This window comes from Entelurus aequoreus, linkage group LG19 (assembly GCF_033978785.1).
Source record: "Entelurus aequoreus isolate RoL-2023_Sb linkage group LG19, RoL_Eaeq_v1.1, whole genome shotgun sequence".
NCBI classification, from domain to species: domain Eukaryota; kingdom Metazoa; phylum Chordata; class Actinopteri; order Syngnathiformes; family Syngnathidae; genus Entelurus; species Entelurus aequoreus.
Window position 1 is genome coordinate 33609755 of NC_084749.1, and position 14602 is coordinate 33624356.

General features: G+C 40.5%; 1 protein-coding gene across 1 annotated transcript in view; it reads right to left on the reverse strand.

Moving 5' to 3' along the window:
• adamts10 (ADAM metallopeptidase with thrombospondin type 1 motif, 10) overlaps window positions 1-14602 on the reverse strand; it is a 127132-nt gene that overhangs the window by 8955 nt on the left and 103575 nt on the right. The window contains exons 18-23 of the mRNA XM_062028363.1: window positions 12656-12779; window positions 6273-6353; window positions 4412-4575; window positions 4171-4297; window positions 3000-3129; window positions 2726-2930 (exon numbers count right to left, since the gene is read on the reverse strand). Of these exons, the coding sequence (XP_061884347.1) occupies window positions 2726-2930; window positions 3000-3129; window positions 4171-4297; window positions 4412-4575; window positions 6273-6353; window positions 12656-12779 (831 nt within the window). The remainder of the gene's footprint in view (window positions 1-2725; window positions 2931-2999; window positions 3130-4170; window positions 4298-4411; window positions 4576-6272; window positions 6354-12655; window positions 12780-14602) is intronic.

Below are 14602 nucleotides of genomic sequence, written 5' to 3' on the forward strand. Positions count from 1 at the left end.
TCCGGGTGCATCGCTGTAGACTGCGCAAGGCCACAGATCACTACACTGACACGTCTCGTGACAGCCAAGAAAGCCAGACAGAACTTAATGCAGCAGAATGTGGCATTGAACATGTTGAAGATCTACCCAATACTGTATCTAGTGATGGAGACAGTGTGCCTAACACAGAGAATGCGGCAGGGAGCTCTAATAATGACAGAGACAGCAATGAGCAAGATAATGATCCATCTGACAGACAACCTTCTATCATAAGAACAGACCGTAGTATGAATCTAAAGGCAGGACAATTCATTAAGTATGTGGAAAGAGACACTGGAATTTCACACACAGCAAAAGTGCTAGGTCGAGCGGGAAAGCCAACTGGAAAACACAAGAACTGGTACAATCTGGAGTACACTGAGCCAGTTAACCTCACTGGCACAACAAGGTCAGCTGACCTTTCACAGGTTGACACACTGTAGATTCAATCATTGGACAGGGTGGAACAGCCATCTGATCACGAGGATGTACTTGTTACAAAGGATGTGTCATTTGAATCAGCTAAACTTACTGAAATCAGTAACTGGGAGAAACACGGTGTGTTTGATGAAGTAAAAAACATGGGACAAAAATGCATTTCCACAAGATGGGTGTGTACACTCAAAGACACACCAGACGGCATAGTTCCAAAAGCAAGGCTAGTGGCGAGAGGATTTGAAGAGCTAAACACAAAAGATCTCCCAAAAGACTCGCCAACATGTGCCTCAGAGTCTCTTAGACTACTCATGTCTGTGATATGTCAAAACCGATGGACACCCCACTCTATGGACATTAAGTCAGCATTCCTTCAAGGAAATGAGTTATCCCGAGACATCTATGTTCGTCCACCACCTGAAGCCAAGAGTGAGGGAACTCTATGGAAGCTAAACAAATGTGTTTATGGACTAAATGATGCATCACTGTACTGGTACAATAGGGTTAAAGAAACAATGTTGCAAACTGGAGGAAATATGTCACAAATTGACCCTGCTATATTTTATTGGTTGGATAAAGATTGTAATGTGTCTGGGGTGCTTGCTTGTCATGTTGATGATTTCATCTGGGGTGGTTCACAGATTTTCACAACAACTGTAATCCCTCACCTGCAATCTGCCTTTCAAGTGGGCAGAGAAGAACATGACAGCTTTCGCTATGTAGGCATGGAGTATTTCACTGTAAATGGAGTAACATGTATGCATCAAGACAATTACATACAGAATCTCCAGCCAATTCACATAGACATCTCCAGAGCCATGAGACGGGATGCTCTTTTGACTGAAAGTGAAATTGATGACCTGAGATCAAAAATAGGTCAACCTGGGAAACCTTACAGATGGAGGCACTCAAGGGGGACATCTCATTCTGCTGATGGGTGAGGAAGCAAGATTCTCCCCTGTGTATTGGCAGTCAAAAAAGATCAGAAGAGTCGTACGGAGCACTCTTGCTGGAGAAACTCTTGCCCTTGCCGATGCTGTTGACAGTGCCATTTCTTTATCTGACCTTCATGCAGAACTTACCACAGGGAATGTATCACAACATGTCTTACCAATAGTGTGTGTCACTGATAACCACTCCCTTGCAGACGCCATCAAGTCTACTAAGTGAGTGACAGAGAAAAGGCTCCGCCTTGAAATAAGTGGCATCAAAGAACTTCTTCAGTGTAAAAGAATTCAACAGATTCTCTGGGCACCTACTGGAGAGCAGCTAGCTGACTGTTTGACAAAACGAGTTGCATCCGCACTTCAGCTCCTAAAGGCACTCAGTGTTGGAGAGTGGAAACTGGAATAGAGACTATTCTTTTGTGGACAGTTTTTTTTGTATACGTTTTTTTTGTTGATCACCATGTGCTTACATTTTCATACTTATGGACATTAATAATAGACTGTGATTTTTGTGTTAAAAAAACTAAAAAGAAAAAGTGGGAGATTGTAAATGTTCTGTTTTTGCATTGCGCATTATTATGGTACACTCTTAGTGTATTTACGGTAATTCCCAGCATGCATTGCTCTATGCGCGGGCTCCGGTGTTTAGTCTGTTTATGTGAACGGCAGTGGCCGGTTTGTTATTGTGTTCCCTCAGTAAAGTATACGTATAAAAAGAAGAAGGTTGTCGTCATTGAGTTATCAAGAAGATAGATGTGCGTGGCCAAAATTGACTCTGGGAAATTAGTGTTGCACCCTGTTTGAAAAGATAGTCTCTACAATGGTACAAAAAAAACTTTAGAAGAGGTGCACATTTCCATGTCAACGTCAGTTTTAATACATCTCAACTTTGCCGTAAAAAAGGGCGTAGTGCAGGTTTTTTTGCGTACGAAGCTTGATACATGAGGCCCCCGGTTTCAAATCGCATAATTTAGGTGTGTTAGTCCAGTTTCTCAAAAGCCAAACATGATCATCTTACAACTAATGTTTCAATTGGTCTTAGGATGCTTCTTTAGAGCCGAAATATTTGAGAAATTAGACTAATTTAGTGCATGGAAATGTTATCCGTGTGTTTACAGTGGTCCAAATTACTTTATACAACAGGAGCACTTTAGTGTTTTTTAGGAATTTTCTGCAAAAATGATTGTTTTGAACTGAACTCGGGGCCAGTTTGGTGTCATTCCCGGGCCAGATTTAGCCCCTGGGCCGCAAGTTGTAAAGCCCTGCTTTAAATGAAAAGAACGAAAACATAACTTTTCAGTTGCAGTAGGATTTCTTCTGCCTACCTCCGTCCAGTCCAGGGCCAACCACTCCGGGGGGCAGCTGTGGTTGTTGCAGGGTTCAGTAAATGAGGGCCGTGAAGGAGGGCAGGCGGAGTCATCCAGGACCTTCTCTTCTAATGCAGAGAGCCTCCTTTTGCATAACACCTCGCGGGTCCTCAGGCCACCATTGCAGCTGCGACTGCACTCCGACCACTTTCCTGTCCACCAGCTGAGCAAGACGATAATGATTACTGTGTGTCAGGATTGTGTGAACATAAATACACCAGCAAACACTCACGTTGGGGAACATGGCTCAGTATTGCAGAATCTGCGCCTCTCTTTGGGCTTGTTCTTCTTATCACAGAAGTGGTTGTAAACAATGGAGTGGTCTGATAGCTTCCTACAACCCACCTGCTGGATCTGCTCACCTGAAAGTCAAGACAATACAATCAGAACATTCAGCACAAACATACAAATAAAAATGCTTGTCACTTTCAAAGCAGCAACCAGATGGACTTTATTAACACAAAACACAAACTAGGGCTCAAAAGGTTTGAATAGTTAGTGTGCATTATTTTACAAAGTGTTTATAGTCATGTTCCCATTGCTTAGTAATTATTAGGTGTCATCTATTACATATTTCTCTAATTAGTATAACAGTTTATGCAAATCATTCTACAATGTTTATGTTTATTCTACTCCTGTACATAGTGTTTACTCTTCATTATTTGATCCTAATTCAAGGCATTATTGCACATTCTGAACATTTTTTCTGTCACTCCTTACTCCTTTATTCGCATTTATCTACAAACTGTATTAACTCTACTATTACATACAGTATCTTTATCCTTTACGTTAATTACTGTAATTATTAGTAATTGCTGTGACTTGAGAAGAGGTCTAATTAAATATGCTCTGCTTCTTCCTACTCCTTTTCACACATGTTGAATTGTGTAACTGTAAACATATGATGTACTTGAATGTAACTTTTCTGGCATGTTCAAAATTATAAACCATTACTATTACTTTTCAAACTTCTTTTACCAAGTTCAACCAATTACAACAACAGCGGTGGATGCATGTGCATGTACGAGACAGTCTGCCCCACAACAAGAGGATAGAGAAAAAGAAGGAACTTAGTAACTACAATGTCGGACGACGATGGCAGTTTGCGCAAAGCTCTTTGGGTAAATCTCTACCATATATGGAGATATCCGCTTATATCAAACTTGGGAAAAATATCACAAATTGGGAAAATTCCTAACGGCTCGTTTGGAAGAAGTATGAAGGAAAGCAAGATTTTTTTAAATACATTTCTCCGCCATTCCTCTGTTTGATTCAAAAATTTCCGCAACTTATGCAGTTCCCATATACACAATAATAAGTAAGAAAAGGTTGGTTTTGGATAATAGGTCTCCTTTAAGTATCAAGCCTTGTAAATTGCATCTTGTTGTAAGGGCGGTGTCTACCTCCAGCACAGAGAGCAGAACAGTGTGACCAGGATGTGTGGTACCAGGCAAAACCAATCAGGGGATCCCGGTTGACAGGGGGGTTAAAACGATAGTGGATTCCAGGGTTCTCCTCCATTACCATCACCTGCATACAGATTTTTAGTAAACACATTTACTTTTGTCTCGTTTTTATCACTGCATATAATACACAGAATAAACAAATACATAGAAATATATACAGTAGCTAACAAATGTTTACCATGACAATGAGGGTCATATTTGTTGGTCCCAGAGCCTCAAGAGTTTCCGGTCCATCTGTAGGGCGTCTGTAGTGGAAAGTTGTTCCAGCAACATTCAACCGCTGCGGCGTGTCAGCGGTCAGCTTCTCATTGAGAAAGTAATGATCACTTTTACTCTTCAGCACTGGAGCACAGAAGAGATGAAAGTACATGGAACAAATCAATGCACTGAAATGTCACATGGTTAATTATCTTATGGCACAAATACGTGAGGGAAACTATTGGGACAATAATTATTAAAACACACCATTTTATGTGGTTGATTAAATCATCAATCAAAAAGACTACACTCCACTTAAAAACAAGCCATTGGCCACAATTGGCCAATGGCCACAAATGGCCAATGGCCACAAATGGCCAATGGCCAATGGTCATTCAGATACCTTCTGAATGATTTGTGTACAAAAAGGAAATAATGTTCTACAAGCTGACCAATCACAGCCTTTAAGGTCAATGGGATTAGATTTGTTTGGAGGTGCACATCACGCTAGTATGAAAAATATATTCATGTTGTGTGTGTCACGACACTTGTGATTTAGGGCTATATAAATTAACATTGATTGATTGATTGATGTTGGCAGGTCTGCATTCGGAATAAACTGGAACAGAATTGTGAGGTAGAAGGAAAACTGTGTAAACCTCATTCGCCAACACGGCAGAACATCTCAAGCTTTGCCTTCCATTAATACCCACAGTCTGATACAGCACTGACTTGACTTGAATCGAGGAAAAGACGTCAGTTTTGCCTTGCAGAACGACAACTGAATTTTTTTTGTAGCAAGCAACAACAAAACAGTAACATCATCCCTGGCGAGTGTTGTACACACACACATCTCATTCCACTCTCACCAACCACTTCCCTGTTTCCCCGGCTCCAGTATCAGCTAGTATTTAACATATGCCCCCATATAGTTGCCCGGGATATGCCTGTAATATTATTCTTTAATTTTGGACCTCCAGAATAGGCATGGCATCATCCATTTGTGTCAACAAGGTTGAATTGAATTTCCCTCTGGATTAATAACGTATCTGTCTATTATGTCGGAAAACCTTTGACAAGTTGACCTCATGTCTGTCCCCGCCCATTAGAAAGTTTCAAAATGTAAAGTACGATCCGCCTTGAAAACCGAGTATTTTATTTTCAAAACAAAACATCATTTTTTGGGTTTATATTATGCTAGATCCACTTGACGTCCATTGCACAGGTTGCCCGGGGGGGACAAGGTTTCTCATTGTCATCCCATTGGGTTGAGTTTTTTCTTGCCCTGATGTGGGATGTCGTTATGGCTTGTGCAGCCCTTTGAGACACTCGTTATTTAGGGCTATATAAGTAAACTTTGATTGATTGATGGTTTGTGCATGACTTCCTGTCCAACACAAGCAGATTTTAGCTAAATGGATCCACCGTGTTGCGGCGACCGGCAAATATAAGAGTTCTGTGTATATCTAGCGCAGGGATGCGCTAAATATACGCAGGCGCTGGAAACTGACACTGAAATAGTGATGGAAAGAGTCCGCTGCAGTGGCAGAGCATCCAGTGGCAATCCGGAGTCAAGAGTCGTGCTGGAAAACAACCCGACAGCTTGGGCTTTTAACTCGATGACTAGCACTTTCGACACTTAATTAGAAAACTGTGGTTCCAGGATGAACAGGCAACAATTCATAGTCTTCGGGTGTAATTATTAACATTCCAGTTTTTTGTCTTTTGTACCTATTTCTGCAGTTTTTTTATTTCTATAATTTGCAGCGAGCCAATAAAGAAGAAGCCACAGGCTGCGAATGGCCTTTGACTTAGGCAGTTACACCGTCATGGCATCTTACCTAGGTGGTTCATGGATACGTTGAGCTCCTGTATGTGAATGAACACTGAACCTTTTGGGATTCGGATGACCTCTTCATAGCCTGCGTGGTAAACACAAGTCAAATTACAAACACATTTTGCCACTGGACCACATTCGCTCACCAATGACAGAAATATAAAAGGGGACAGAATTCCAACTGTCAAGCACACACTCAAAGACATCAGGTCAAAGCTGGTAAAAGCGAAATCAAGGAATAGCACTGTTTTCTGGGCAACAGGGGACGTGATGCATGAGTAGTGTTTAACTCTGTGGGATGCCGATAGACTGAGGAAAAGCTTCAGATTCCGGTCGCATTCCCTGGCAGTGTGCCTCAGCCACTCTGCTCAGCTCTTTTCACACGAATAAAAAAATCCAGATGAACCGCCTCTTCACTATATTCCCTCAATCTGTTTTCCTGTCCCTTTCATTTCTTTCCCCTTCCTTGGCTCCATCTTTGCTTTGCCAACCAGGCGGCCGAAGCAGCCCTGCAAATAACTCCAGTCTTTCTTGATGAAAAAGGAATGAAAAGTGAGGCATACAATAATATCTTCCAGTGCTTCAACCACGAAAAGAAAGGAGAGGCTTGACAGGAAACCTCTTTATGGGACAGGCAATGTTCGAAGAGTCAAGATGGAGGTGTGGAAAAAGAATTGAGTTCAGAGGGTTTTGGTTGGAAGACAGACACAAAGACAGAAAAGTGGATTAGATTAGTTTTTCTATGTGATGGACTTGGAGCAAAGGACCTGTAAAGCCCTAGTCCGGGGGTCAGCAACCTGCGGTTGTAGAGCGCAATGCAGCTCTTTAGCGCTGCCCTGGTGGCTCCCTAGAGCTTTTTCAAAAATGTATGAAAATGGAAAATGGATGGGGAAAAAATATATTTTTTGTTTTAATATGGGTTTTGTAGGACAATCATGACACAAATCTCCCTAATTGTTAGCAATCCCACTGTTTATATTGAAAATGCTTTACTGATGAGAGTATTTGGCGAGCATCGATTTGTCCTAATAATTGTGGCGATCCTTGAACTCACCATAGTTTGTTTACATGTACAACTTTCTCCGATGCTGCCACAGAAAGACGTGTTTATGCCATTCCTTCTTTGTCTCATTTTGTCCACCAAACGTTTTATGCAGTGCGTGTTTGCACAAAGGTTAGCTTTGTTGATGTTATTGAATTGTTGGAGTGCTAATCAAGCATATTTGGTCAGTGCATGACTGCAAGCTAATCAATGCTAACATGCTATTTAGGCTAGCTCTGTGTACATATTGCATCATTATGCCTCGATTGTAGGTATATTTAAGCTACCGTATTTTTCGGAGTATAAGTCGCACCGGAGCATAAGTCGCATTTTTGGGGGAAATTTATTTGATAAAACCCAACACCAAGAATAGACATTTGAAAGGCAATTTTAAATAAATAAAGAATAGTGAACAACAGGCTGAATAAGTGTACGTTATATGATGCATAAATAACCAACTGAGAACGTGCCTGGTATGTTATCGTAACATATTATGGTAAGAGTCATTCAAATAACTATAACATATAGAACATGCTATACGTTTACCAAACAATCTGTCACTCCTAATCGCTAAATCCCATGAAATCTTATACGTCTAGTCTCTTACGTGAATGAGCTAAATAATATTATTTGATATTTTACGGTAATGTGTTAATTATTTCCACACATACATCGCTCCTGTCCAAACTATGAAAAAAAATGCGACTTATAGTCAGAAAAATATGGTAATTAAATTTCCTTTACTAATGTTGTCAGTGTATTTAATTTATATTTACATGTCTCGTGACATATCATCTGTATGTAATATTGGCTGCATTTCTGATAGTTGTTTGTGTGCCATGTTGTTGTAGACCACCGCAAACGTTACCCAGCTTGCAAAGATTGTAATAAACCCATGAGAAGAAGACAGCCTGTCCACGGATGTTTGACAGCATCTAGAGTTCATTTCATTGGGTCATGCAGCACTTGATGTCATACAAGTTAGTGGGTTTAGTACTGTAAATCATGATTATAATCATGAGACATATCTACTGGTCAACAGCAATATGCCATTTTATTACTTACTCAAGGCCAGATTTACTAAAGGGCTTACTAAAGCGTGTACTATAACACGTGCAAACTTGATAGCACACGCAAAGCTCATCTACTAAACGTGTGCAAAGTGGATTGCGTCAGTTAAGTGAACAGAATAAGGTGTGCAATCCATTTTGTGTCTCTGTCTTCATTACTATGCTAAATATACGCTGATCATCAGAACGGCCACAAAACTAATAAATATTTAGCACGCGCAATGTGATTTTTCAACACTCATCACCATTCGCGAGAACTTTTTTGCGTTTCATTTCGCAAGTGTCAGAAGGACGTGCTATCTGACACAGACACACACGGCTGTGTCAGATAAGAGGTGCTCCCACTGCACAGACAGACGATGGACAGACGAGAATCCTCCGTCATACGTGTGTGTGTCAACATATTTGGACTGACGGAACTAAAAAATATTAGCATTCATCATTTTTCTTTTATAATTTTATAGCTGCGGGATGACTTAAAGGGCTGGATACAATTAATTCAATTAATGCGTTTTGGTGTCTGCGTTTTTTTAAAATATCGTTTGTTTTTTTCTATTTAGGAAATATATTACTAAAACATATCTCCTGCATGTAAAGACATCCTTCATTATGCATTTTCTTGTGTTTATTGCAGACGCACAAATGCGCTGGTGATTCGATCCACAGCATTGCGAACAGAAATATGTGTCAGTGTACACATGTTTCTGTGGTCTAGATTGCAATTCAGAAAAGGTGTTACAGATTATAGATGCGTGCTGCTGGTTCAACACATCGCACACAAGTGTCTCCATGGTAAAATCCTCATTTAGATAAGGTGGTGAGCACCACTTTTCAATTGCACACGCATTCTTAGTAGATCACACTCATAATACATGCTATTTTATTTTTTGCACACGTTGTCTAGCGCGTGGTATTGGGATCTCAGTAAATCAAATCAAATTTTAATCGTAATCACGATTTTGGCAACTACGATTATGTGAGGGTGATCGTTGGTGATATTGACATTTAAAAAGCCGGCTCCGCTGCATATCAAACCATCAATCACCGAAAGACAGTGGACTCGGGTATAGGGAGAGTATGGACAATTAAACCGCAGGATGTGTGCAACTGTGCCCGGATGCATGTATTGCAGGTCGTTCTAACGTTAGTTTTCTCTGCAAAATTAACCATAATAATATGTCTAAATATAGTTTTAAACATACTACAGCTCATAAACTTACAATAAAACATGCTTTTATTTTGTCAAAGTATAATTATGTGGTTTTATTTGATGGACTCTGCTGTATACATTCATGTAGTGTTTAGTGACCAGCGGACTTCTAACACACTCACGACGAAATACATGCAGTATATATGTATATATATATATATATATATATATATATATATATATATATATATATATATATATATATATATATATATATATACAATCCATAATTAATTGACTGTTGATTTGCTTGTATGTTTGTAATCATGATGAGCAATAAAACATATCAATAACAAAAAAACAGTGTATGGATATGCATGTTTACACACAAAAAAACTCTTTCATTAAAAAAGATGTTGAATGAGGAAGTGCAGTGTATGCATAGCTCCAGCTGTGGCCAGTGTAGGCAGCTCAATGTTGGTGTGCAACATGGCGTCCTGTAGTCACGTGAGGGGCTTTTGACCAATCATTCAGGAGATCGTCTGAAACCGAATAGTCAATACTCTGTCTATACACGGCTCTGAGTGGACTCATGTGAGAATGAGCAGGAGTGAGTGAGAACAGAGGGGGACATTAGATCAGCTGGTCGCCAGTAGCTTCCAAAAATATTAGGAAAAAAAATGCACTATTACATCGGAGCCTTCCCCCCACAGTAACCTTGAAACACACGGCAAAGTTGTGTTGGTGTGAACACACGAAACACGCATGTGTTATTTCAAAACAAAATCACCACAAAATATTTATCAATCCTACACTATCTATACCAGTGCTTCTCAAATATTTTCTGTTACCCCCCCCCCCCCCCAGGAAGAAGGAAATATTTTGTGCCGCCCCCACATTCTCCACCATGACTAAAAATAGTATTGTTTGTCGATAAATTTGTTATGACAATATCTCTACATAACATTGTAAGCTTATCAAAAATAAAAGAAACAACACACCAGTCTTTCCTCATCCCCCACCGTGGTTACAGTGAAGCCAAGTGCGACATACGCTCATCATATTCTGGTACAGCAAAAAAAGCATGTTCCTCGAGGTTACGCGCCCCCCCCTGACATTGCACCGTGCCACCCCAGGGGGGCCCGCCCCACTGTTTGAGAATGACTGATCTATACTAACACATTAAACACAAAGATGTTTAGGACACGTTTTCTAGCTGGTTTTATATCAAATAGTATCACTGTATTTTACTTCCGAGCGTTCCTGAATGTCAATAGAACAAACCAAAACATACAAAGCCGACAGGACTCGATCAATACGCAGCGCATCAGCGGGTTTATACGTAAATCTAGAAAAATATACTACTTTGACTAGAACAGGGGTCGGCAACCCGCGGCTCCGGAGCCGCATGCGGCTCTTTGACCACTCTGATGCGGCTTAGCTGCATACTTACCGACCCCCCCGATTTTCCCAGGAGACTTATGGATCTCAGTGCCTCTCCTAGATAACTCCCAGGGAAAATATAATCCTATTTTCACTCTAATTACTAAATTAAGGGAGTGCCCTGATTGCACTGTAGTAATTGTTCTCTATAGCATTTACAAACAGCGTGCCAGCCCGGCCACATGTTGAATGTAGCTTTTACTTGCACACATAGGAGACAGCAAAGCATACTTAGTCATCAGCCACACAGCTTACACTGACGGTAGCCGTATCAAACAACTTTAACACTGTTACGTTACAAATATGCGCCACGCTGTGAACCCACACCAAAAAAGAATGAAAAACACATTTTTGGAGAACATCCCACCGTAACACAACATAAACACAACACAACCAATACCCAGAATCCCATGCAGCCCTAACTCTTCCGGTCTAGATTATACACCCCCGCTACCACCAAATCCCCCCACACATCAGCCCCCCCACCCCTCACCTCCGTGCGTTGGTTGAGCGGAAGAGTTAGGGCTGCATGGGATTCTGGGTATTGTTTGTGTTGTGTTTATGTTGTGTTACAGTGCAGATGTTCTCCAGAAATGTGTTTGTCATTCTTTTTTGGTGTGGGTTCAAAGTGTGGCGCATATTTGTAACATAACAGTGTTAAAGTTGTTTTATACGGCTATACCGTCAGTGTAAGCTGTGTGGCTGCTGACCTAGTACGCCTTGCTGTCACTTACGTGAGCAAGCTGAAACTGCATTCTACATGTGGTCGAGCAGGTACACTGTTTGGGCAGGCTGTAGAGGGCGCCAAAAGCAGTGCCCTCACGCCCTGATATTCGGGAGTCTCCCGGAAAAAATGAGAGGATGACGCGATCAAGCGCCATTCATTCAAAATTCGCGGGCCGCACTAATATCAAATTTCCACATTAAAGTGCGTGCCGGTGCGTGTGTCTGAGACCCCTGGTTAACATAGTACAAAGCATTTAAGCTTTGTATGCGGAGTTTTTCATTTTAAATTTTAATTTTTTTTTGTGGCTCCCATTATTTTCTTTAATTCGTGAAACTTGCCAAAATGGCTCTTTGAGTGGTAAAGGTTGCCGACCCCTGGACTAGAAGAACAGCGGATGTCTGAGATCACTGCTAAATATAAGCTGGCGACTAATCTCGGGTGTACCCCGCCTCTTGCCCAAAGTCAGCTGGGATATGCTCCAGCTTACCCACGACCCGAGTGAGGTTAAGTGGTATAGAAAATGGATGACTGAATGGAAAGTCAAATGTTCTCCGAAATATACAAAATAAGAATAATAGGGAAAAGCCTCTCCGGTTCTTAGCTTTCTGGAAATGTACCTCCGAAAACAATTTAGTTGAAAATCCCTGCTGAATGGTCACACGTCGTTGCCTGTTTTTTAATGTACAAAACATGTTGTGTGGAGCACTATGAAGCCTGATGTTGACCACACCAAAAACCATATATGCTGAATATAAAGCATTGAGTGGTGGCTTGATTGTTTTTCCAGTTTGTGGTGTGCCCCATGGTTCCACACAGGGCCCTCCTCTTTTCTATGCAGTATATTCCTTATGTCATGAATATTTATGCAGTGTAAGTATTTTGTTTTGTAGTGTTTTTTTCTAGAATGTTGGATTTCTTGTGGCATCAAGGAGATGAGAATGCTCAAGTGTTTCACCTCCTTCTGGCAGAGAGTCATTGAAGACTCCTTCCACAGACTCGCAGCTGCTGCCATCACCCCCGCAGATCCGACAGCGGTCCTCTCGAACATCTGAGCCCAGAATGCGATCGCAGCCGACGTGCTGCGGCAAAAGAAGGAGAGAATGAGTGTCAACGTCACTCGGGGTCATGGGTGAAGGACTACAGTCAGTGAGTGGAGAGGTGTCAGAGGCCGGACTGAGGGATTACCTCTAATGTCTTCCAGACCCCTTTTCAAAACACTGAGAGATCAGATGACACGTCCAGATGTGTTTTCTGATCCTGGGCAGACATATTGCTCTCAGATTTCTAAAGTCGTAAGTGTCGACATCAATAGGCGTTATGATGAGCAAAACAGGTGCGTTTCCTCAAACTCATCGTTAGTAACCTAAACTACTCTGGGCCTTTATTTGTCTAAGTGACACTTGCTTATCGTCAAGCAAGGCTGAGGTTTATAATCCTTTTTTTTTTCATTGGTTAAATCACAGTTCAACAACAGTTGCAAAATTAAAAACTCAAAATGATGCCACAGGTACATGGGTTATATGGTAGCACTGTATTGCAGAAAGAGCAACCTTTTTAACACTATAAAATGTCAACTACAATCTACCCGACAGTGATCCCATACATTCATTTTATTTTAAATTCGAATACAAAGATGCAAATAAATGGACTGTGTGATTGTTCATAAACACATTAAAAGGGACTGTGTGAATGTAGCTTACAATACAGTAGATAATAGGGGTGCTCAAAAAATCGATTAACATCCGAATCGCAATTCCTATATATTGTGATTCTAAATACTAAATACTATACATCTATATATTTTTGGGAAAGTTTACAAGGCCATCCACGAGCTTACTTGCTACGCATATATGTTATACATCAGCAGCCGAGAGGAACTTTGCAACCTGTAACCTGTTTTGAAAAGGTTTTACTATAATTTTTTACCAAATAATATATTGCGAGAGTCGTTTTGAAACGCGAATTGTGTTGAATCAAGAATTGTTCTAAATGGAATATTGACTTGTTTTAAGATTACCATCCCTAGTAGACAACATTGTAACTCTGCTTTGTAACACACCTCATAGGCACCTGGTCCACCATAGAATAAGAAGATGTAGCAGAAGGGATTAGTGTTGCCAATTTAGCGACTTTGTCACTATATTTGGTGAGTATTCAGACGCCTCAAAGCCACTGGCGACAAATTCAGCAACTTTTTCTGGACTGTTGTGACAATTTTTGAGACTCTAATGTTTAAGCATGTTTTGCTCTTCTTAACAATCAGCATGTCCTGCTGTGGGCTCCTTCACCTCATCTAAAAACTCTCACTTCTGACTTGTGACATAACAAAAAGAAGCCACAGAAGAAAGTTAATTTGTATTTTTAAACATGTTTGTTTTGCTTGTCATGGTTTTGGCTGACTTTTAGCACATGTGTCATGGCCAATTATGCTAATTAGCATTTAGCATTATTTTTCTCCATGGATGCATACTTTTATTTTTATTCTTCTTTTTTAATGATATGTCATACTGTTTTTTTATTTACAGAGCGTACTGTTTGCATCAGCTCTGTGCTCTTTCAATGTATTTTATGTTCTTTGTGTTATTTAATGTTTCCCTCCTGTTTTCATGTGTTTTATTTTTTGAAGCTGCACTGCAACCACCTAATTTCCCCATTGTGGTATAAATAAAGTCTATCCTATCCTATCCTAACAGAGACTGCAATAACAACAAAGCTTTCTTCCGGTGGCTAACAATTTAAAAAATAAAATGTAACAGATGCATTTGATTAGTTGCTGTGGTAGAATCTATGCTAATACCCCTTTTAAATGTTGTCTTCAATTGGGCCTTACAGAGCCCTTGACAGGACATGCCATTTTTTTGCCAACAGCATGTCATGTTTAACTGAGTCATCTGCTCCCAGG